A 25,051-nucleotide genomic window follows, 5' to 3' on the forward strand; every position below is an offset into this window, starting at 1 on the left:
TAATATATATAAGAATCTGTTAATGGTATAAATAATTCTTTAAATAAAATAAATCTGATATGTTACACAATACTGATAAAAAATTACCATTGCTAATAATTTTGTAAGCCACCTTTAACTTCTGGGTTAAGTAATACTGAAGAATGGATTATGAAACTTGTTTTCACGATTTGTATTTAGTTTTGCTACTACAAAAAAACTGAATTATAATCAACCTTACCTCGGATAATGGTTTCATAGTGAGGCTTTTGCCTGAACACCAGTGTTGGTGCAATAGAAGCTATCTGGTTCAACAGGTGGCTATCAAATGTTAACTACAGAAATGGCTGAGTAAAATATTCCATCTAAGACTTTTTTTTATAAAACCTATTCTATTTTAAAACTTAGGTAAAAAAAATATGCAACAAATGGTTGCAGTTTCTGAATTCTTAATTTAGACCTGTGAGCCCTCATCCCTTTAGAAATCTTCAAGGTTGCAATTTCCTAGACACCCAAAATTGACTCCAGTGCTTCCAGGCAAGGTTCGTTCCAAACAAACAATATAAATGGATACTCAGGGGTGCGCGGTGTATGTCATAATTCAAATATTACATCTTCATGCCTTTTCTCTGCTGTTAAATACAAAAACAGCATCTTTTACATTATCATAGAAAAGCATTTAGATTGTATTTTTATTTATCACTTTACACTGGTAGTCTCTGGTAGGTGTACTCCATAGAAACCAAAGAATTTTGTACACTATTTCTTTGTACAATAAAAGATAAAGTGTGCATTAGGTACGCTTGTACATGACAATATTGTACAATATTTACATTTCTGATATCACCATGAAATTCTGTATTTTCTATATACAACATTGAAAAGTCTTCAGAAACATTTGGACTATTTCATATAATCACGATTTTAGTATTATAGAAAAAAAGTTTCTCAGTAATCTCTGGACCATTTATCACTCTCATCAGACAGGAATTTTGATTGGTTTTTCCAGCATTCATTATCCTTCCTGATCAAAAATTTTCTATCACTGTTCTTTTAGCACCCTGTGGTGGTGGTAGCTATCTGCCATAGTGTAAATATTGATATAACAGTGGCTATATCAATACCTATATACAGATACATCTGTGCACGTTCCTTTGATAAACACTGCGCATTACTGGAGTAGTCTCTGTTATCTGGAGATCTTCCTCCTCTTGGGCTTGGGGGGTCTCATTTGTCTGTCTCCTTGTGGGATTTGGTGTACCTGGAAATAAAAAGGTGAAAAAAAAAAACAACAACAACAGAGGATGAAATTGCAAACACCATATGATTTCTGACACAGAGCATGGTAGGTAACAGACTCCTGCTTTTGCTTTCAATTATTGATATCCTGAGGCATTTAACATTTTTACCAAGACCCCAGATCTCAGTGTCACTACAAAGAATGAGGAATACTAGAAAATGATAAGCAAAGCAACCTTCTGGGTTCTCCAATAAACAGTGCAACACAAAGGATGAACTGGAAACAATCAAGTGTGAGAAACACAATGTGCAGTTGCTACCCCCACTGTGCATTTGAAACACAAGTAAAGCCTTCCCAGAGATCCCTAGATCACCAATTTCACTGTAGCCTGGAAAAGTGGATAAATACATACCAAACATGCTTTTTTTTTTTTTTCACTTTACCACCCTACTTACTTTACAACTACTAAGATGGGTCAAAGATTATGAGAACATGCACACATAGCTCAGCCCAAGGATGCTTGTTCATAAGATGAATCAGAAAAGAAAATATTAACAGCATACCACTATCATCTGTTGGCAGATCTGTGCTTATACTCTGGGAAGGGCAATTAATACAACTCATCCTTATATACTAATTCAGGAACTAGTAGCATTAAGTGCTGTTCATCAGATTGAACAGGGATTGAGCAGTATCAGAGCATTAGTTCACAGGTGTGGTTTTGAAAGGTGGCAGGGAGGTGTGATCAGGAGCCCCACATTGTATTGTGGCTACTGATAGGAGCGGACAAGAAGGCTCAAGACCCAGGAAAGGCAGGATGGACACAAGGCAGTGGTACAGCAAATGCTTCATCAGCATTTGGACACACGCCCATTTGCCAATTTCTGTGGTGTAAATATTTTCACCATGGCCAATTTCAAGCTACTGACCTGAAGTCACAGAACTTACAGTTAGGAAGAGATGTACACAAGCAGCTCTCAAGCCCCACTACGAGTTTGCCCAATTATATGTTTTAAAAATAATGTTTTAGACAATAGCAAAGGCCAATGATATTCAGAGTCAAATGTAGAACTCTTTTAAAAAATAATATTTAAAAATTTAAAATAATGTTTATGAGTTTCTCAATCTGTCTATTACTCCTAATCCTCTCTATATACATTTTTTAAAACCACCAGTCTCTGGTAAAGAGCCATAACTTAAAACTTTTTATAATTAAGGAAACAAGTCTCTATCCAAGACTGCAAACTAGTAATTTGTAGACCAAATGTGGCCTGAAAAGGCACTTCGTTTAGCCATATGGCATTTTCATATTTTAAAGAGTAGTTGTCAACACCTAAAAATGAGAAATTTTACCTTCAGACTTTTATCTTCTCATGAAAAATGGGAAGATCTTGCAACACCAGCGCAATTTCCCACATGTCTAAGATCTGCTGGAGCATGGAAGAAGAAACTCCTGGAGAGAACACATGCACCCCTGCCCCCAGGTTGCTGAGATCTTTATCACTCTTGACGGCCTGCTGGCCACAAAGGCCAAATGTCCCGAGGCAGAGACTAGTCAGATGATTGCCAACCCCTTTTTCTCTTTTTCCTGGGCAGGCACATTCTATACTACATTTCCTAGTCCACTTGAGTTAAGGAGGCCATGTGATGGGGTCAGGCCAGCAGAAAGTCAACAGAAGTAAAAAGCTTCCAGGCCTCGTGCATAAAACCTATGCTGCCAGTCTTCTGCACACACTCTTTTCTTTCACCTGCTGGGCTGAATGCAAAGGGTATAAGGGAGCACTCTGAGGTCCTAAGGAAGGATGGACACTAGATATAGAAAGAATCTGGCCTCCTGATTCTTCCTGGGGAAGGAAGCAACTCCTTCCCCAACCAGCACCAGACTCAAGTGAGCAATGGCCTTTCACTGCGCTGAGCCTGTGAGACTGGCAGCCTACCCTCCCCCCTGCATTTTCATTGGCATTTCTCAGTCCACTCAAATTGCTGTTTTTCTCATGCCTGATCCACTTTACTTATTGACATTATTTGCCTGGCCCTAGAAGACATTTGAGTTTATAACCCATTCCCAATCTAGACTTTTCTTAAAAATTTTATCAGGAAATTTAATGCCTCCGGGCTTCATTTCACCCATCTGTGAAATGGTAAGGTTGGATTACAAAATCTCTAAAGCCCATACCAATCCCAACATTCTGTGAATCTATGACTTATACCTATTATTCAATTGCCATTGGATGGATTGTTGGGATTCAGATAACCTTGTAACACAAAGTGTCAAGTGAAAAAAATTATTTTTCATTGCTAAATAGCCTTAGATAATTCACATTATTTAAGAGATTACCAAAATTATTTTGAGTGTCTGCATCAGCCAATGTGTGAATTAGAGGATAATGATGAAACTTCTCACATTCAATGCTATTATTAATATATGCAAGCTCAATAAAAAGGGGAAATGAGAGCTCTATACACTCTTGGTCTTGACCCTACTGTTTAATTTCACTTTTTTGTTCAATGGACAGAGTGAAATTTGCATTACTGTATATTTAGGCAACAGTAATGGCCACTGCTATTCCCAGAGTCAATTGCAGAAAGCTGTGGTCTGAACTTCAATATTTTGCTGCTCACATTTTAAAAGAATGTTATGTGGGAAAACAAAAGTTACTTATCTCTGAAAAAAGACATAGTTAATACTGCTAGGTTATTTTTTCTTAAATGGCTTTAAATCTTTTCTGATATTAATCTTTTTTTTCCCAGCTTAGTAATTTAGTATTGCTACGTGAGTTGCTTGGCAATATTCAAGAGACTTTACCAAAAAGTGTAATACAATTTATTTTCAAAGAAACACAGTATAATGGAAAAATAAATTAACTTACAGTCCCAGACATTTTGTCCAGTTCACTCATGGCCTCATGAATAGCAGCTTCTAAATGGTTATTTAGCTTTCCACTTCTGGAATTAATGAAAACAACACACTCGATTAATAAATTAAAGAAACAAAATCTCAATTTAATTCCCTAATCGGAAAACAAAAGTACCAATTCCACCAGAGACAGCCAATTTATATTCACATTTGGAAAATTCAGATGACAAAACACCACTCTAGGATTCTCACCACTGAATACTAATGATTAAAGTCACAGAACTACTAAAAAAAAAAAAAATGAACAGATTGGGGGACGCGGAGACGGATTCTCTCCCCTTCCACATGTTTCTTCCACAACCGGTGATTTGGGAAGAAAGCTGGGCCTCGGGTCCACCTCCCCCCGGTGCAGCCTGCCCGGACTGCAGGCTCCGGCCACTAGGGAGCTCTCTCTGCCCTCGCTGGAGCGTCTCGGCTCTGGAGTGGAGCAAGCGAAGGCTGAAATCCTGGTGCAAGTTCCAGGTGGGAAACAGCTTAATTCACGGCACCTGAGCCTCCGAGCCTGGCCGCCGCCCCCGCCCCCGCCCCCCACTACGTGTCCCCAGACACCAAAATGACGTTACTATTTGAGCAGAGACAGAATGCCGGTCTCGGGGTCTCAGGGTGCCTATCGCTCCTCTGACCTTTCCTCACCACTTAGCATTGCATGACACTTGCTTGGCTTAAATAATACACAGGGTACATCTGCTATTTTTTGAAACTTACATCTATGAAGCTGCTGAACTAAAATCAGACACATCTACCCTGCCCACATCTGTGGTTAGGTACCCTTTGCTCATCCCGAGTGTTAACTTGTTTTTCCTCCTTTGCGCATATAAATAATGCCCAATTATTCTGAGTACGAAGGTGATTCCTTTCACTTACACTGTCAGGACAATTACTAGAAAAGCTGCGGGAGCAAACAGGCTATGAGCATGGTTTTCTAAGAGTTAAGTCCTATCTCCGCCGCATCGACATGGAGCTTGGAAATTTGCAGTTGTGGGAGAACCTGGCTCATAGTTTCAATTAGTTTGGCTAGCACAGTGTTTAAAAACATTTTTTAACTTTAGTGGAATGCCTTTAGACAGGCCTTTCGGTTCCTCACAGCCTTCACTAGGTCTTATTCTCATACATCAGGATAGGACAATTCCTACATTTAGTTCCTGTCTACAGCTTAGGGAACTCTGAGTTTCCCACCCCGGAGTACTTACACTGCTAGACATACCACACATGCTCTACATATTTGCTAAATAAAAATATTTGTCCAAAGCTGGCATGGATGGTCCTATGTTTTGAAAAACATATAGGTACATCAGTTAGTTTAACTGAAAGGAGAGATTAGTGTATTGGTTTTAAACAAATTGTAAGGGTAATATGGCACCAACTCCCTTCCCCTCACCTTTTTTGGGCCTTCTAAGCTAGCCTCTAGCTTTCATATTTATCCCATTTATACTTAGAAGTTTAAAAATACCGAGAAGTACATAGAAGAAAATAAAACCTAACATCCCACTTCCCAGCATGAAATGTTAATAAATGACATATTTCCTTTAAGTTTTTTTTATGTTTAAAAAAAGCAAGCTGTAGTTCCTATTTGTTATCAATCCTGTGTCCCATTCTCTCCTCCCCTCCTCCCCAACTTCTAGTCTGTTTTTACATTTTATATGATATCTCCATGAATAGTACCTAGTATTGTTTTCTGTGTTTTTATATATATACACACAAAAGGAGTCATGATATACATACTTGCTTTGTTTCCCTTACTACTGTTTTTGAACAGTGTCCTAGTTGATATACTGTATTCATTCCTTCTAAATGGTATATAGTAAGTATTTCATCATATATATGCCGTCTTTAACTTATTTACCCATTCCAGTTTTAAGGGTCCCTGGTCATCTTTGGGAGTCTGAATTGTTTTCCCAGTGAGGAGTCTGCTAAGCAAGACCCTGGGTGACTGGGTAGGAATCCAATCCCAGGACTGCAGGGCCATCTAAGTTTCACTGAGGTTGGGCTGGGGCTCCTTTCGTGGGCTGTTTGGCGAGAGTACTGATGGTATCATCACTGCTGAGTTGCCCAGGAATATCACACTTTGTGTAATGTGTTAAATAGGTTCATTGCTACTATTCTTTTGTATTGAGATGTATGAACATAAGTTTTAAAAGATATTTGTTATGTATTTTGATAAGACCTTTTGAGTTTAAAATTGACTAAATTTCTAAATATCTAAAAAGAAGTCACAATGTCTCAAAATTTTTACCTAACTATACAAAAGGGCAATAACATTACCATCAAAGTACAAAAATTATGGTCGGGTGCAGTGGCTCACGCCTGTAATACTAGCACTCTGGGAGGCCAAGGAAGGAAGATTGCTTGAGGTCTGGAGTTTGAGACCAGCCTGAGCAAGAGTGAGACCCTGTCTCTCCTAAAAATAGAAAAAATTAGCCAGGCGTGGTGTCCCACCTACTCAGGAGGCTGAGGCAGGAGGATCACTTGAGCTCAGGAGTTTGAGGCTGCAGTGAGCTAAGATGTCGCCACTGCACTCTAGCCAGGGTGACAGAGCTAGACTTTGTCTCAAAAAAAAAAAAAAAAAAAAATTCAACATTATTTGTTGAAGGAAAAGATAGAATTGTAAGTGTTTTGTCATCTCATTCTTCAACAAGATATTTAAAATATTTGTAAACATCTTACATTAATTTAAACTAAATTAATAGATTGTTTTATTTTTAAAAAATTTAAATAGTTAATAGAGGGAGAAATGACTACTTCTCGGAGAGAAGACAAATAAATAGATGCGAGGCATGAAAGTATTTGTATACATCATGAGATCAAGAGGTAAAGAGAGACTCTCCCTGGTTTCAAATCTGTAGATCAATTTTTATAGTAACTAGTCAGGTCAGGGGAGAATGAACTTAAAAGAGGAAGACAAAGCTCCATGAGCTCAAGAAATGAACAATTAGTCAAAATTCAGTCTTCCAGTCCAGAGGGCCTCCCTGTGGAGTTTCTTCTACTATTTTCTATTCCCTGCTGACATTTAATGATAAACATTTTTACTAGTGGACACTCTAAACCCTACTTGATTAAGCAATAGATGTTCATATAATCACATGTCTAATTATTAATGGAGATAATTGCCACTTCTCATCTTCATTGCCTATATTGTCACACATCGTCTTTATCGTCACTGATTTAAAAAAAAAATGCCAGGTACGCATCTGTGAATGGTACAAGGAATAAGAGGGAAACAAGAAACTGCATTTTGTTTACACTGTCAATTTGGAATTTAAGGGACTCACTTCATGTAGAACAGAACAAATTTGAATGAGACCTAAAAGTCAAGAACCCTACACTCTGAAAACCTAATATAAAGTATGCAGATTTAAGAAAATTTAACATGCTAAGTATGATTTCTTGGTTTTAAAGTGAAAGTATGAATTAATTAATCTCTTTATCATTTTCCAGATTCATAAAAAATCAGTTTTCCAAAGAAATTTATATGTACATATAGACAGAAGATTTGATCCTCACATGGAAATCATAAAATATCTAAAAGCTATGGATTTTTTCTTTTAGTAAAGCTATTTTGCTTTTAAGTACAAAATTACTCTAAGTAATGTGTTAAATATGTTAATATTTCTTATGTGATTAGGATGTAATTAGAACATCAATTTAAAGATATTTATTTACCGTACAATTTGATTGAGGATATTGAGGATTAAAATGACTAAAGTTCGGCCGGGCGAGGTGGCTCATGCCTGTAATCGCCTCGGCCTCCCAGAGTGCTAGGATTACAGGCGTGAGCCACCGCGCCCGGCCGAACTTTAGTCATTTTAATCCTCAATATCCTCAATCAAATTGTACAGACTCTGTCTCAAAAAAAAAAAAAAAAAAAGACTAAAGTTCTAAACATCTAATATGGTGGTAGAATGTTTCAAATGGCAAAAATATCAGATAATTTTGTTTCTTTCACCTGTATCTTTATAGTAAAAATGGCTATTTACTAAATACCATGTGCCAAGTACTGTGCTAAGGCGTTCTCTCTGTTATCTGTAACGATCCTAAAGTAGGAATTATTATACCCATTTTAGAAATAAAGAATTTATGCTCGGAAAGATTAAGCAACATACCCAAAGACACACAGCTATGAGGTGGTAGAAACAGGATTTGAACCCAGGTTAAAAACCAATCTCTTTATTTATTTATTTATTTATTTTTTTGAGACAGAGTGTCGCTTTGTTGCCCGGGCTAGAGTGAGTGCCGTGGCGTCAGCCTAGCTCACAGCAACCTCAAACTCCTGGGCTTAAGCGATCCTACTGCCTCAGCCTCCCGAGTAGCTGGGACTACAGGCATGTGCCACCATGTCCGGCTAATTTTTTTTTTATATATATATTTTAGTTGGCCAGATAATTTCTTTCTATTTTTAGTAGAGATGGGGTCTCGCTCTTGTTCAGGCTGGTCTCGAACTCCTGACCTCGAGTGATCCACCCGCCTCGCCTCCCAGAGTGCTAGGATTATAGGCGTGAGCCACCACGCCCGGCCTTATTTATTTATTTATTTATTTTTTGAGACAGGATCTTTCTCTGTGGCTCGGGCTAGAGTGCAGTGGCATGATCATAGCTCACTGTAACCTCAAACTCCTGGGCTCAAGTGATCTTCCTGGCTCACCTCTAGAGTAGCTAGAACTACAGGCATGCACCACCACTCTTGCTAATTTTTCTTTTCTGAAGAAATGGGGTCTTGCTATGTTGCCCAGGCTGGTCTTGAACTCCCTCCCTCAAGAGATCCTCCAACCTTGGCCTGCCAAAGTGCTAGGTGCCATTGCACCTGGCCAAAAACCAATCTCTTAATTATCTTGTTCCAAATGCCACCTACCTGCTTCAGCCTTTTCCTCTTTTGTTCTTCCCCTCAGTAAAAGCAGTCAAATCTTTGTCATCTTAAAATTCTCCTATTGTTATTTTTTAGGAACTTTTCACATTGAGGGTAGAAAGAAGAGTAAATAATCTACATCGGCTCTCTCTACTTCCTTATTCTTATTCACTCCTCAACCCATGGCCACGTTGTCTACCCTTCACTATACTGGAAACTGTTCTCACTAAGGTCACTGGTGGCCTGCAAATTGTCCAATCCAATAGAGACTTTTCAGTTCTTGTCTTACTGGATCTCTGTTGATCATTTTATCACCCTGGAAATTTTCAGTCTTGACATGAAAAACCTTTCTTCCCATCTTCGTTCTCCCTATTAAATGTTCAATTATCCCGGCATTCAATCCTTAGCCCGCTGTTCTTCAAATTGGTCAAAGTATCTGTGTGACTGCAGCCATTTGTACACTGTTGAACCACTTCTTCCCAGATTCAGGCTCCTGTGTCCAACCTATCCCACAGGCACCCCCAGCTGCATCAACAGCACCCCCCCATATTCTCTTTTCAGTCAGTGTTTCTACCACCCACAAAGTCACCCAAGCTAAAAACCCAGAGTTGTCCTTGATGGTTCCCTTTCCTTTACATTCTGATCAATTACCATGTTCTGTAAATTTTACCCCCTGTGTATTTCTTGACCACATTCCTTCTCTTCCATCTTCATTGACCCCTCTTGGTTTGGGTCCTCATCCTCCCTTGTCTTCTGCCATGGCCCCTAAATGATCTCCCTGACTCCAATACTGTTCACTTAAAATGTGTGCTCCTACACAGCCATACCTAAGGTGAAAACCCAACCCCCAGCCTCTTTAGGAAAATAAAGGACAGGCCCTTACTAGGCCTGTCACGATCTGCTTCCTGCTTACACCTCTGGCCACATCTCTTACAACTTCCTATTTCATACTTTACAGTCCACCCAACCCAACTGCTGGTCTCATCTAAACACTGCGCCAGCCCACCTCATCTGGGGCTTCATGTCCTTTGTGTGGCTAGTAGCTGTGCAGTGTGTAAGGCTTGGCTCAGATACCATCTCCTCTGGGAACACCTGCTTTGCCTGGGAATGCCATTTCATTTCCCTATGATCCCCAAGTACACTGTACACACACACACACACACACACACACACACACACATGCAAACACACACACACGCAAACACACACACATGCACACACAGAGCTGTCACTGCAATTTTCACATTTTAATTATTTGTTTCTGGATCTGTCTCTTTCACTAAATAGTGAGCTCCAGGGACTATGGCCCTGTGCCTGGCACAGATTTTTTTTTTTTTTTTTGCTAAATTAGTCTCCTTAAATTGGGAATAAATGAATAAATTAAAAAATGATTTGGTCCAACATATCATTTATCAGTTATGTGACTTTCAACTAATTATTTAAGCTATTTGGGTCTGAGTGTCCTCATCTGTAAATGGGCTAAGTAATTCTGGCCCATCTTGTGATAGGGAGAATAAAATAATGAATTTGAAATCACATGTGCAAAATGTGGAGCATTCTACTGGGCGTCTACACGGCAAGTCAGTCCGGATGGCCAACAGTATGGTAGATAAAGCTGTCTTTACTAATGTTTGCTTCATCTTTTCTTCTTTTACTTCTCCAATCCATACTCTAAGTTTATGGTTATCATGAGGAGAATTTTTTTAGATAGTGCCCACATTAATTCACCACAAATAATAAACTGGCTTTGAAGAAAAATTTTTTAAAATTGTGGTTTGCTACTCATTATCTTAATAGCAAGCATACAGGAAAAATAGCTCATTTCAAGGTAGCTACCTAAATATTTGGAGGAGTCATTTTATTTTTGTATTATCAGCTCTGTTTTGCAGGTAATCCAAGTAACTGGCATACTTCAGTGAAAGAAACATTTTAGGGATCTTTTACACCAAAAAAAATGGGAACTGCTGAATATTCTATAGCAACTGACCCTCTACAAATTTGTGATGTAGGTAATTTGCAACTTTCTTCCTTTCATCTAGACCTTGTATTAATTTTACTGGTTTTATCCTGTTACTTAGGTCTGCTCAGCAAATGTCACTTAAGTAAGAGTAGAACAGACTTGCTCACTGTATTACTTATCAGATCTAGGAGGAAGTTATCTGGCAATTCACTGGCCCTTCCCACAACACCAGTGCCAATTTGCTACCTCCCAAAGGAGTCCTGGACAAAGAGGCACAAGAGTTTGCCCCCTGTGGTTGTCATCTCTCTATTGGGGTGAATAGTCTCCCCAAAGTTTGTTGACTTCTAAAATTTGCCCTCTGGCAAGAATTATTGGAAACAGCACAAAGGGAACGAGAATGCCTTTGATAGATATTACTAATATCATCATATAAGCCTTTTATGCAAAATACACTACTAATCATTCTGATCTCCACTTTATAAAACTTGATATACAAACATAAGTTAAAGAGACATTTTTACAAAGATGATAATGTATAAAACATTAAGCTTATGTATCAATATTTGAGGGGAAATGTGAGAACCATTTTCCAAACGAATAAAAATTAATTAGTATTTAATTCTTGGTTGTTTGCTAAAGTGGAAATTGCAGTAACTGAATAGGTATGTCAATTATATATTTTAAAATAACTTTCTATGTAGATATACAGAAGCACATTTGTAATTCTTTACCTTATCATTAAATAATAGTCACGATATATAAAACTACATTTATAACAGCAAAAATTATGTTTCTAATAGTATCAGCTTCTCCACACTACATTTACTCAGAAAATAAAGATCCAGAAAAACTTGAATAAAAATGGCCCAAAGTTCAACTTTTTGATATAATTCTAAAAAAAAAACACCCTATTTTCAAGTCCACGCCCCCGCTGCAACAACAAAATCATTACTTAGCATCACTTTGACTAACAGTTAATCTGCAAAAATTATTTACACGTGTACAACTGGGGTTATTTCCCCACCAAAGTATTTAAGTGCAAATGTATAGACCCACTACACTTCCAGATCCTATTTAGTAGCCACATGTTGAGAATATTAATCCTATTTTCTCTCCCGCTAAATGAGAGGAAGAGAGATGGAGGGAATGAAGAAAGAGATGATGAAGAGACAAATCCAACACACAGTGTAAACATAAATTGCTAAGACAATACTTTCTGTAATAGCTACTTTGCCTTATCTGTAATGATCCTCTTTGGTGCTAACTATTAAGCAGTACTCAGGCAGCCCACAACATGGACAGAATCAGCAGAATCAGTGAGATATATTGTCCCTTTGAAGGAAAACCAGTAAATTATATCCTTGAAAAATAAAATGGGAAAAAAAAGTGCTTACTTTCTGTTTCTTTTCCGGACTCGGCTGTAGGCTTCCAAACCTTCTGTTAGTGTCTTCAACTTCTCGGGCTCCACCTGAGTGAAGGTATGAAGACCAAACCACATTACCCAGACCTGCAATCGTTAAACACGGTTTTTACTTTGCTGCTGTACAAGCGGGTGATGCACTGGGGGGAGGGGAGCTTTAACCTTCACTGGCCTGTCAAAGGTTCTGTCCTCACTCAGTCATCAGAGGCTGATTCTGTGGCTCCAGCCTGTGACATCAGTGCAAAGGAAAGACTGTTTTTGAAATAGTCAACATTTTGAAAATAATGTTTTGGGAACAAAACCTGGAATTTAAACAAACTTCAATTCACAAAATCATATAAATCAGATTCTGGCTCACTTTCTTCCCTGCCTGCTGCTCAGCAACTGCAAATCTGTAGCATCCTGTCAAAGGAAGGCGGACAGCGGTGGTCAGTGAAGGGGTGGGCCTTGGAGCCGACAGGCCAGAGTTGGAATCCTACCTCTTCACTTCCTTGCTTGAGTAAAACACCTAACATTTTCTGAGCCTCAGTTTCCTCCCTTTTAAAATGAGGACAATAATACCCACCTTCCTGCTAGAATTGCTGTGAGAGTTAAAATGTGACAAGTCGCGTTGAACACTTAGCCTAGTGTAGAGCAACTGTCACGACCCGGTATGCATTTGGCTCTGCAGAGGACACAAAGCAAGAGGGGCACGGCCGTGCATGACCCGCCCTGCTGTCGGAAGAGGGTGTTGCTAGACCTATGAGTGTGTCCTCTGTCCTGTCCTGCCTTATCACTGTCAGTCTGTGTGAAGTCCGCCATCCCAACGGAGTTTGGCCACCAAGTGCGGCTGGGGAATTTGTGCGTGTGTGTTGTTGGGGGGGTGTGCAGCTTTTGCCACCCCCACCCTCCAATAATCTCTATCATGGTTCTTGAAGCCACTCCCCTCAAGAAAATCAATTAATAATTAGCAAAACTTGTATAAGACTTGTGACTAAAAACACCTTTAGGAAAAACATTACTATTTTGATTGATCTGTAAAAAATTTTATAAGAAAAAACAGTGTTGCCTGCTGTGTAAACACGGCTTCAAGGCAAGGACCCCAGCGTTCCTCACCCCAGTTCCCCCCCCAAGCCACTTTTATATAAAATTTCAGTGTTCACCAAAATGCCTCATGGGTAAGAGCAAAGAAATTATTATTAACTTTTGTCTTTACATAGCTTCATGACTGATGCATGAACAACATTTATACATAATTTCTCTATGACCCCTTCAAATCTAGTATACAGTGATGATTAACAAAGGGTTTCCATTATCAAGTCTGAAAACAAGCATTTCTAAAAATAGTCAAATGATGGAAATGTTTTCCTGTTCATATATATTTTTAAAATTTATTACCTTTACTGGTTCGACCTTCTCATATTTTTGTATTTTTGTCCTAAAGAATCCAAATATCTCACACATGTTCATTGGGGATCCCTGATGCCTTGTGTGCTAGAACAAGAGACAACTTTGTTCCAGTAACACTTCACATTAAAAAAAAAGTGTCCTATTGGGCTATAGGGATGACTAGAAAAGCTTAAGTAAGCTGAATGTATCCATGTGTTGTTAAAAAAATAGTGCCTGGATACATGTTCACATTTCATGTTAGAAATGTGTATTCACATCGTGTATTCACTAACACGAAGGGAGTATGAAAGATGTTTTGCATGTTACATGTATGTAATCAATAACTAATTCCACTTATATTTAAATGAACTTCTTGGCAGTAGGAAGGAAGCTGTCCTATAACATAAAGTTCTATCAGACACAAACTGGTGTAGTGAGAGATCTCAGAATGTGTTGATCAGGCCACACAATTCAGATTCACATGGAAACAAAGCAAGACAGCAATGAAAACTTACCCCATTGGTCTTAATTTAAAAAACAAAGTTAGATCAAATTATTTTTTTAAGTCTTCAATTTTTATTTTTAATTAAGGGATAAGGGACAGTAAAAACATTTCTTGTGCATTTATTATGTAAAAGGCACTGTTTTATCATTTAATATGATAATACTGCAAACTGCTATTATTTGTGTATTACAGATGGGACTCAGTGAGTTTAAGTGACATGGCCAGAATTGAAACTCAGGTCTGACTCCAAAGTACTCAACCTCTCTCCACTATACGAGCTCCAACATACATTGAAACACACAGTCATTTTATATATATAAAGCTTATATATATAAAATTACACCCACATATATAAAATATACACACACAGGCACACTTGAAAAATGAAGTCAAACTATTTAAAATTAAATTATATTTTTACAGAAATTTAGATGACAACTTGCCCAAATTCATCTTCAAAATTTTTTTAGGCTTGGATAATTTTCCAGTTATATTTTTCTGAACAAATTCTCTACCATTTTTTCTTCATTTAAATCTGTCTCTAAGGTTTTAAGGTATTCTCACAATGAGCTATATTATTTATAAAGGATTCAATGACCTCAAAACAGAAAGCAATGATGTTGCTTTCTGAAACTAAATATAAGATATACAACACTGTGCATTTCTGGTATGACAAAATCATATATATCTGGAAGAAAATGTTTAGTTTGTTTTAGAATTTTAATACTTCACTGTATTGTAAAATATAAATATATATGAACAGTGTGTTGTTTTGGGGGAAATACACTTGACCAATATGTAAGAAATTCTTTAAAGATACCCCAAAAAATGGTATCAGAGAACAAAATAAATTCAATTTCTAGTCCAATAGAAATCATGTTTAATAATCTAATGAACATTCCCTTGTAAATTACTTAGCTAACTTGTAAATCAAAAAAGTACTGAGAAATCAAATACATAAATGTAACATTAAAGGTCAGACACAAACAAATATTTTTATAAAATTTACACTGAAAGAGGAATTTAAGATACATAATACTTTTATCTGTAATTATAATCTTGCATTCTCGTAGGTTCACAAGCCAAGAGTTCCATAAATTATTTAATTACTATCTTCGTGAGAATTTGGGAGAGAACTTTATAATTTATCTTTACTCATAATAATCTCAGTATTATAGTTTCATCCTGATACTAATAATGCTAATAGTAATGGCCACCATGGTATAACTCTTTACACATATGTCTTTTAAGAACTATAAAAAGATAACTGGAATTATATGTACTTATAGTTCACATATTACCTCATGTCTCAATACACACATGTTAATATTTTTTGATTCCTTAAACTCTTGTTGAATTCAAATTCTTTATATATAATAATTCTTCAACACAAGTAGTCTCACAGGTGGTTCAGTGGGGTTAGAAACATACTCATAAGGCCAGACACTATTATATGGGGGAGGATTAAGAGTTTTCCTGAATATGGCTGAGTCTCTGGTTGCTTATTTGCTTATTTTGTTCACAAAGTACATATTAAACATTTGAAAATTTAATTAAGTTTGATTTGGGGTCAGAACCATGACACCTTGTGTATCTCAGAAGTAACTTAGAGTCTGTGACAAAAGGAGACACAAATCTTTCAGAGAGCCAAAGCAACCTTCTACAGTGAAGTATAGTACATACTAGAAAAACCTGCATCAATGATAGAGCCAGTTCACTAGAGATGATGCTACAATTTCCTGCAGGCTTTAATCCTTTAATCTTTGTGAATCCTTTGCTGCTACTTAGTGTTGAGGTAAAGCTGTCACACAAAGGTCAAATGATGGAGCACAAGCTACATCACAGATTTCATAACAGAGATAAGACGTTGACCTCAAGCTCCCCTTTTCATTCTTCACTTCCCCATTCCTTTTCTACAATGTCCTGTTGTGGGGGAACAGTATATTGCAAGGAGTGTCAAGCTTAGAGTTAGAAGACCAGGACTGGGGCCTGGCTTAACTGCCTGTGATCTGTGTCCTTAGGAATACCATTTCTCCAAGCTTCTGGTCTGTCATTTATAAAATAGCGATAATTCTGAACATCTTTATGGGTCATTGAGAGGATCTAAAAAACCATGAACATGAACATGCTTTATGAAACACCAAAGCAGTCTTTGCTAAAGTGCCACTGCGGGAATGTGAAGTTATTTTAGGTGGAATATGGACAAACTTTTAAACATTTTTAATAGTTATACAGTCACCTAAATTTATATTAGAAAAATATAAATAACATAACTATGATTTCATACATAAGATCTTAGGATAAGACTAAAGAAGTTATTTAAACTTAAAAAGTGGTATAAATAGCATCCTGTACATATATGCCCAATAAATATTTGTTTGTTGACTAAATTAACAAATGAATTTAAAGAAAAATTTTAAGTGAATAATAATATAGGTAATATGCAGCTTAGCTGAAGTCTGGGAAATATAGCTCTGAAGCAATAAGCAAATATGAGGTATTTATTAGGTTCGTTATTATCAAACATTTATTAAATAGTAAATACTAAAAATGATAGTAAGTTTCTCAAAAAAGTAACATCTTTAGACTGAAAAAATCCTAACTTAATTGCAATATTTTAATACTTTTTAAAGAATGGGAATTAATGACAATAAATAATTTAGGGTAAAAAGCTGATTCACCTGTGACAGAAAGAATGAACCTAATTTTCCAACAACAGTACAACAGTACTCATGGAAAAGTACTAATCATTCCCTTAAATGAACCGTAATTTTTGCAAATGAACTAACCAATTCCTATTATTACAATTTTAGTCAGTGGCACCATCTGAGACTTTTTTTTTTTTTTTTTTGGTTTCCTCTTAACTTTGGATAGCAGTGTTTTTAAATGCTAGAAAACTACAGGACGGGGGTAAATCTACTCTAAATGTGACAACAAATTGCATACCAATCCACAACACGTAAATAGAACTAAATATTTTGGATAAACTTGTATTTCTAAGGAAACTGTTTAAAAGCTCATATCGCAGAAGCATGTATTTGCCACAGACGTGAGATTCCATTTGCCACTTTCTGTGTGAAAATAGTATCTACAAGTGCACGAACTCTGTGTTGGGGCTCAGCTACCTGTGTGAATGGAGACAGGCTTCCCATCCCTCTTTAATCTCAGGAAAAAAAAGTTCACAATATTTCACAACTCACTAGTCTTTTTACTTAGGTTAGTCTTTTCCTTGATATTCACATTTTTGGTCTTATCCAGTTCTTCATCTTTATTATCTTTCAAATTCTGATCAGGAACTGACTTTGTTAGCCTGGATTTTATCTTTCTTATTACTTTTCAAAAACTATTTTGCTCCCTTTTCCAGGAGATGCTGGTGCTGGCGGGGTACTGATTGCCCCTGTCACACCACCAGCCAAAATGTAGCCCAAATATTGCGAATATTGCGGTACAGAGAAAAGGATTCGTTTTCAACAGTAGTTAAGAAAATAGAAGAGGCAAAGTGAATACACAAAGAACACTGTCGACAGAGAATTATAGTACCAAAGAATGCAGACAGCTAACACTGATAATCAAGCACAGAAAGAATGTTCTTCAGAGTAAAATGTTTAAACATTACTGGAGGGTGCACCTCCTAAAGTCAGTCACCAGGCTCAACTTCTTAAGTTACACACCCACAGAATGCAAGGCAAGCTGTCTCTGCTCAGGCTCCACACTGTCAAAACACGTGTGCGTGTGATGCTGAACCGACATACAGAAAGTGTATTGCCCCCAAATAAATTTGGTGATGAGTTTTAATAATGATGAGTTTTGTCAGCTTTGAATGACTACTCAGAGAGCTATTTTTATCTCTGCCTGACAAATATAACTACGTGGAAAAAAATAGAAGTGTGATTCCAAAGAGGGAGCACCCTCCACACCGACGATTTTAAAAACATGTCTTCATTTACTCAGGTGATGTTGCATGGAGAGGCAGAACTTTTCTCAGTAATGAGGAGCTGTCTCTGTACCTGCCCAGCAACAAGTGTTTCATTGAAAAGAAACATTTTGGTGCAGGTCTAGTAAAAAGTCCTTTCTTAAATTTGGCTTGGGTTGGAATACACATCAAAAGTAAGAGTAATGAAATATGAAGACCAATGGGACAATGTTCAAAAAGAGGAAAAAAATCTATGCAGGAAAAAAAATTTATTTCTGATTATTATTGCTTGAGAGGCAACACTTTTAGGCTAGTTAATGTAAAATCAAAGATGACAGATGACAATTATGAAATAAATTTTAGAAAACAACAGCATTTTCCCTATTTTTAAATAATTATTAAAATAAGTACATAAAAATAACCATTTTCCCCCATAGTCACATAGGCTTAAAAATGTTTGCACATTAAGGCATATAGATATAAAGCCAGGGGTAGCCATTTCCCTTTCCAAGAATTCCCCAACGCTATGCCAAGAGCTGGAAGTGCAGCTCTCTGGCCATGACTATGTTCCAGAGCACAGCACTGAGGTCTTATCCTTGCACTTGAACCACAAAGGATAAGGGGTATATGGTTCGGAGAGAAACCTGCACTATTGATTTAGAACAAGAGCTATCTCCCAGAATGCACTTCATTACAAACTGTTAACCAAGGGAAAAAACATACTAGTAAGCACTTCCTGAATGGTATAATACAAGGCACATAATAATCTCCAGTGCTGTCACATAACTTCAAAATTAGGACAGTAATACATGTAGGCAATTCAGCCCAACTCTTCACAGACTGTTAAAAACATCTCTACTAATAAATATTGTTGTATGTGTGTGGAGGGGGGTTAGGTAGGAAAGTAGAGGAAGAAAGTTTGAGTTGATATTTTTAGAAACATTGGGGGAAGAGGGGCTTTCAAGTTCACTCAACAAACTCAGTGCTTTAATATTAACTTACAATCAGATATGCCAATTTGTACATTATATGCTGAAGATCATAAAAATAGTTATGAACTACTTTATTCATTGAATATATTCCTTATAATCCTTTTACCCTCAACCCTGGTTAGTCAATCCTTTACACATGGATGATGCATAGGTAAACAATAATGAAGGTCAAATTACCACAACTCTATAATGGTGGAATCCAAATGAATAAGATTGTCTAACATAGAGAACAGAGACCAGGAGGCGAATATTTACTGAGCCTCTTTGGTATGCTAGATAATCGATCTGTGGTATCTCATTTAATTCTTAAAACATCTTTCTGAGTAGAAATTAATATTCTCACTTGAGAAGTGAGGAGACTGCAGCTTCTGGGAGCTTAATATACCTACCCAGGACCACTTAGGTAACTGGCAGAGCTAGGATTAGGCTCACATCCAAGTGCCCAAAACCCATGCCACATCCTGCTTTCTCCTTATTTCTCTGTAGACCGTGTTCACATAGTATTTGATGTCAAGAAATCATACTTTTCAGGAAATCATCTCAGAAACTACTGAACATTCCTAATACAGACCAGTAATTCTATTACAAAATGCCTTTCTAAAATCATAAGTTGACCTAGTCATTTACTGTCATGACCAACAGGGTCTGCTAAAACATTAACTTATGGACAAGGTGGAGGTCTCAGCCCTTGGCAAATATCAGTGCTCCGGTCCCAGCATTGGCCTCTCTGATATCAGAGATGACTCATGCCACCTGAAAACAGGAGAGGCGCCCAGCTTGCTTTGAAATAGTAATCTGCGATCCTGTCAATTAATTATTTATATTTTCTACTTGGCCCTGTTTCCAAAAAGAATTTGAAGTGGCTTTCTGAGAACAAAGACCGTAATTGAAAATAATAAATGATAGGTTGTGGGATGGAGGGGCATAATAAGTCTATTCTAAAACTTGAGTTAACGTGGATTTTATCTGGTGGGATCTGACAGAATCTTGGATTAATTTACTTTGGTGGACACAGAAATAGGATAAAAGCTGAAAGGCTAAGAAGGTTTGATGACATGTACAAAAATTATTTGGTAAATCTTTTCATATGAGACACTACAAAGATAAACACTGTGGGAAATGATCCCACAGTCCACATCAACAAGGTAGAATTAATAAGGTTTTACTATAATAAACAAATTGTTTATGGGGTTAGTTTCTGTCTTTCTCTCTAGACTTGTAATGTTAGGCATTGCCACACCATATAGAAGGGAACCTAAGTCACTGCTTATCTTTTTAAAAGCAGAAGTCTGGTTATTAATGTACAAGGCTTTATTTATCCAACATTGCTGAGCATTAAGGGGTTCTATGGAAATAAAATTTACACCATAATTGGTTCACCTGAATAAGAGTAAACATTTTTAAAAATGTTTTACTAGAGATCTTTCTGGAAAAGATCGTGCTCATTGTCTTATACAGAAATTAAACATAGTTTAATGTTTTTCTTGATGAACTAAGGTTACCAGTATACCAGGTAGTTGGCTTGGAGTCAGACAGACCTGTGTTTGAAATTTCACCTTTTCTGGTATTATGAAATGAGCACTCTGGCTCACTGGGCATCATTAAATAAGGTATGAGGAAGTTCTTTGTTTTATGAACTATCAGAGAAAAAAGGGTGTTTATGAAGTAGTGCTTTGTGTTTTTATGTGCAAAAGTGAGGTGAGTCCTGAAAGGACCAGAGGTTTTTAAAAATGTTAAGGGGCTTAGAGCTCTTAATGCTGTTATACCTTGCTTTTTAATGATGGATAAATGTTGCATGTATTATCATTAATACTTCATTACATGTTTTCAGTTTTTCACTTCTAAATGTGTGCTTTAAATTATGTTTTCTGAATAACTAAGAATCCTTTTAGTGTATCTTGATATTAAGGTTTTTCTTGAGAATGCAAAATTACAATGTCAACCAATGGGAGAAAGAATATTTGAATTTATGGAAACAATTATTTGCTCCCTATTAGGAATTCATCTATTGCCTAAAATAAGGAAGAAGAATCTGGATTTTAAAAACACTATGATTTTGTAGTGAATAAATACCACTTTGCTTATTTAAATGAAGCAAAATAAATGTTTTTTGGACTCTGAGATGATTTTTTTTTAAAGTATATCTCCCCTAACATCAGTGAATAACTCAATCTCAGGAGATTTCAAACACAGATTAATCAGAAAATTCAGATCATTGTTTAATGTGAAATGTGTTAAAAATACATGCCTTTATTCTCCTAAGGACATAAAAAGATATTTAGACACAGCATTTAGGACAGGAAGAATGTTTCCGGAGAAGGGAGGCCATAATCTTTTCTTTAGTTAAGCTTTTTGTAAAATGGCACATAAAAAAGACTTGGTTCGTTTGCACAGAGATTGTAAAACAGTTCAATGTCTAGATCTTGTATTTGTAGCAGTTCCATTTATATCATAAAAGCCCACTTTTGCTGTTTCTAATTATTGCTTGAATAAACTGTCAAGAATATTTAGGTTTATCAAACTAAAGAATGTTTGTCTGGTCTCAGAGAATATAGAGAATAAAATGTTTTGTGAGTAGGAGTATGGAATTCATTTTCTTATCAAACATAGAAACATTATGCCCAGAGTATACCCTGACAAGTATATATTAGGCAATATAAGCAAGGTTTAAGGACCTCCTGGTCGTTTGGAGAAAGACAATCCTTTTATTGTGTTGGCAAAAATGCTTTTGGTTTCCTGCCATTAAACCTAAGTGCCAGTGAAAGTTTGAGCAGAGTTGAAATAGCTTTATACAATATACTCTTTAAGAGAATAATATATACCTGTAAGAGTAACTTTTATTACCTAAGAAGATGAAAAATCATATGCTTCTTCCCCATATAGGGGAATGTGCATAATTATCTCTTCCTGGTCAGATATAAATTTTTCTATCTACTTTAAACAGTCTGTGTGTTTCTTGCTTAGTGAGCCAATTTTACCATTTATAAGAGGGGGCAGGGGAAGCTCAGAAGACCCCTACTAATTTCTTTTAAATTGAATGGTAGTTTCATGGAGAAGTTTTCATTTAATTTATATGATCAGATTGTGTTAAGTAGAACCAGACTATGGGGTTAAACATTTCCATATGTTATAAAGGCCTAGAATTTTCCTGAAAGGAGACACCATTGTTAACTCAGACATTACCTGCTGCTTCCAGAAAAGGCTGCAACTCCACCCAGATTTTACCCCCTCCCCAGCTCTGTGTGTCACATGCAAGCACATGGAAGAGACACTGTCCCCTGGTACTTCCAGTTGCCTGGGAGGACCCTACTCTGCCATGCTCCTGGACCTCCAATGGCTACCAGATTTTTTTCCCTAGTCATTGACACTTGCCTTCCTCCTCTGTGTATGGAATGAAGAATTAGGTAAATGCAGAGAAGGAAGGCAGAGTTGACAAAATTCTGGAAATCTGGTTCCTGGCTCAGAGCCACCCTGAGCCCTAGTGTGATCTATAAATGCTTCATAACTCACCCCTTGTCGATATGACATTTTGGTGACTATAACCATCCCCTCTTCATTTTATGCTCCAGAAGCTTGTGAGACCTCAATCAGTCATGGAGAATCCTAATTTCAAATCCAAAGAATCCAAAGTGATGATAACAAAAAACAATAATTGATATCTGAACAAAGGTTAGTATTTGACAATGGATAAAGATTGGTATACCTTCCCTTCCTCGGGGCTTTGTTGACATGAATTGTGAACGTCGTCTTCTCTTACTAATTTTCCAGGCCAGGAAGTCAGTCCTTTGATTTGGCCCCAGACCAAGTCACCAACATTGAACGTCCTTGGTCTATAATGTATCAACTCATTTGAAGAGGGGGAGTCTGGATTCCTTAGGTCATCTTCACTACTAATGCTTTTAGCGTCTGAAGGGCTAGGCACACACCCATTAATGCTTTTGGCATTAAAGTCTCCATTGTAATGGATGTAGTCTTTGACCAGAGAACTTTCCAAACTATTTGAGGAACTTGGAGACTGCTCCTCTAGGACCAGGTCTTGCTTTGCAGTGCTTAGCAGCTCTCCAAATCCCCGACTCTGTCGAGGTCTATTCCCATTAATGTGTGCACATCTTTCCACAGTGTTCTCTAGTCTCTCCTTAAAACTCATCATAGTTCTTTTGTAGTTATTATACCTGAAATTTTCCTCCAGAATTTTATCCCCTTGACAGTTTCTTGGTGGTAACAGTATTGGGTGCTGTTCCCCAGGCAGAAATGGCAGTGTAGAGACATTGTTGGACCTTTCATGACAAGGACTGTTGTGGATATGGCCTGGATGATCTAAAAATTCCTCATACTTCCACCTGTTTCGCTCCCCTCGGGGGCTTTGTTCCCCGTCCCACTGTTTTTTGGACGTGTGGCAACTTGCTGACTTGAAATACTCAAACCCATCTCCTTCATTTGAGGTTTTCCCATGGTCTAGATTCTTGGGCAGCCGAGCCCCTCTTGCATTCCTCAGCCTACCATCATGATCCACACCTCCCATGTTTCGTCCATGAATGACCGCACTGACAGCACTGGAGAGATTTAATGGGTCACCAATTGAGGCAGTGAAGGCACTCATGGCACTCAGAGCTGGAATGGGGCTGATCTGAGTTGTACTGTTGACTGCAGTGGTGATGACAACCTGCATTCCTTTGCTGGCTGCATCCACAACTGCTTTGTAAATGGCATCCACAGAAGCATCGCCTTGGCCACCCACAACAAGGCCATCCTTCACCTGCTGACCAAGAGATGGGTCAATCCTTGGTTGCAACTCACAAGGTGTATCTTGGAAAGGTGGAAGTGTAGCGTTTGGATTCTCAGGAAGTGCTGTGAGCCCCGGCTGAGTGCTTATTCTTTTGTTTAGGAGAGCTGCATCTTCTTGCATTCTCACCTTAAAGAAATAGACAGGAAGCAGTGAGAGAAAGGGAAATAATTTTAAAGGCCTCAAAGAGAAAGACCATAATTTTAAGATTTCCCAAAGACAGACAGATAATCGCTTCTTGGCCTTTTGGCTAAGATTAAGTGCCAAAGACAAACAGACATAACAAGGAAGGAAATACAAAGAATGAGACTCAAAACTGAAATAAAAAGTCACTGTATAGAAAAGCTTATGTCTTGATTATATTCGGGCACTGTTTCTTTGGTTAAAATCATTCAGAAGACTTTTTAAAATAATTATCATTACTAAACATTCTCTACAAAAATTAAACTTGAGGTGGTTGGACACAAAATGTTCTCAGGTGATGACTCCACTTATTTAGTGTCATTACAGGTCTTTGCAACTTAGGATTCGAAGAGAAAGTCAAGTCACAGATAACCAAATCAGCACTGTTCAAATTACAAAGAAAACTAGATTTTGAAAATGATTTCTAACTCACTGATGTTTCTACTTAACTAAGCGAAATACAATATAAAAAATAAAAATATATATATTCCTTTTTTAACAATAATATGACACCATAATTTTGAAGTCTTCACATGGGGTAGTAATACCTGCTCCTCAGCTTTATCAGGCTACAGTCTAAGGGACATCCCCATGCTGTCAACAGTGACAATGGCTCTCTATAGAAGTGATTCTCCACTGGGAAGTGGTAAAGGCAGGAATGCCTACCAGGGGAGCATATCAAAATTTCAGTACAGGAAGGATGAAGGCAGTTTGAAAAAGTGCCCAAGTTTATTCTGATTTCACCAACCCCATCTAAGAATTAGTACTCCTGACCCTTGATACTTTGGATTTTCCACCTGGTGATCACTCCCTTTCTGTCTTTACATCTCTCCCTACTAAACAGGAACCTGGGATCCATCAGCACACATCAACCTCTCTCTTGCTATTATTCTCTTCTTTACACCTACCAGATAAAATCCCAATCTGGGGTCAAGTCAATTTCCTGCCTCAT

The 25,051-nt window shown here is 37.4% G+C and overlaps 1 protein-coding gene across 6 annotated transcripts in view; it reads right to left on the bottom strand.

Moving 5' to 3' along the window:
* Nucleotides 1-644: 644 nt before the first annotated feature.
* MBD5 (methyl-CpG binding domain protein 5) overlaps nucleotides 645-25,051 on the bottom strand; it is a 125,297-nt gene continuing 100,890 nt past the window's right edge. For 3 of the 6 annotated variants that reach the window (XM_045559492.1, XM_045559488.1, XM_045559489.1), the window contains exons 9-12: nucleotides 22,837-24,045; nucleotides 12,330-12,442; nucleotides 4,090-4,165; nucleotides 645-1,240 (exon numbers count right to left, since the gene is read on the bottom strand). In XM_045559492.1, the coding sequence (XP_045415448.1) occupies nucleotides 1,169-1,240; nucleotides 4,090-4,165; nucleotides 12,330-12,442; nucleotides 22,837-24,045 (1,470 nt within the window). In that variant the 3' untranslated portion in view covers nucleotides 645-1,168. Of the gene's footprint in view, nucleotides 1,241-4,089; nucleotides 4,166-12,329; nucleotides 12,443-22,712; nucleotides 22,737-22,836; nucleotides 24,046-25,051 lie in introns of those variants that run through there. The other 3 variants (XM_045559493.1, XM_045559490.1, XM_045559491.1) reach the window with 2 other exon arrangements.

This window comes from Lemur catta, chromosome 8 (genome assembly GCF_020740605.2).
Source record: "Lemur catta isolate mLemCat1 chromosome 8, mLemCat1.pri, whole genome shotgun sequence".
In the NCBI taxonomy this organism is placed as follows: Eukaryota; Metazoa; Chordata; class Mammalia; order Primates; family Lemuridae; genus Lemur; species Lemur catta.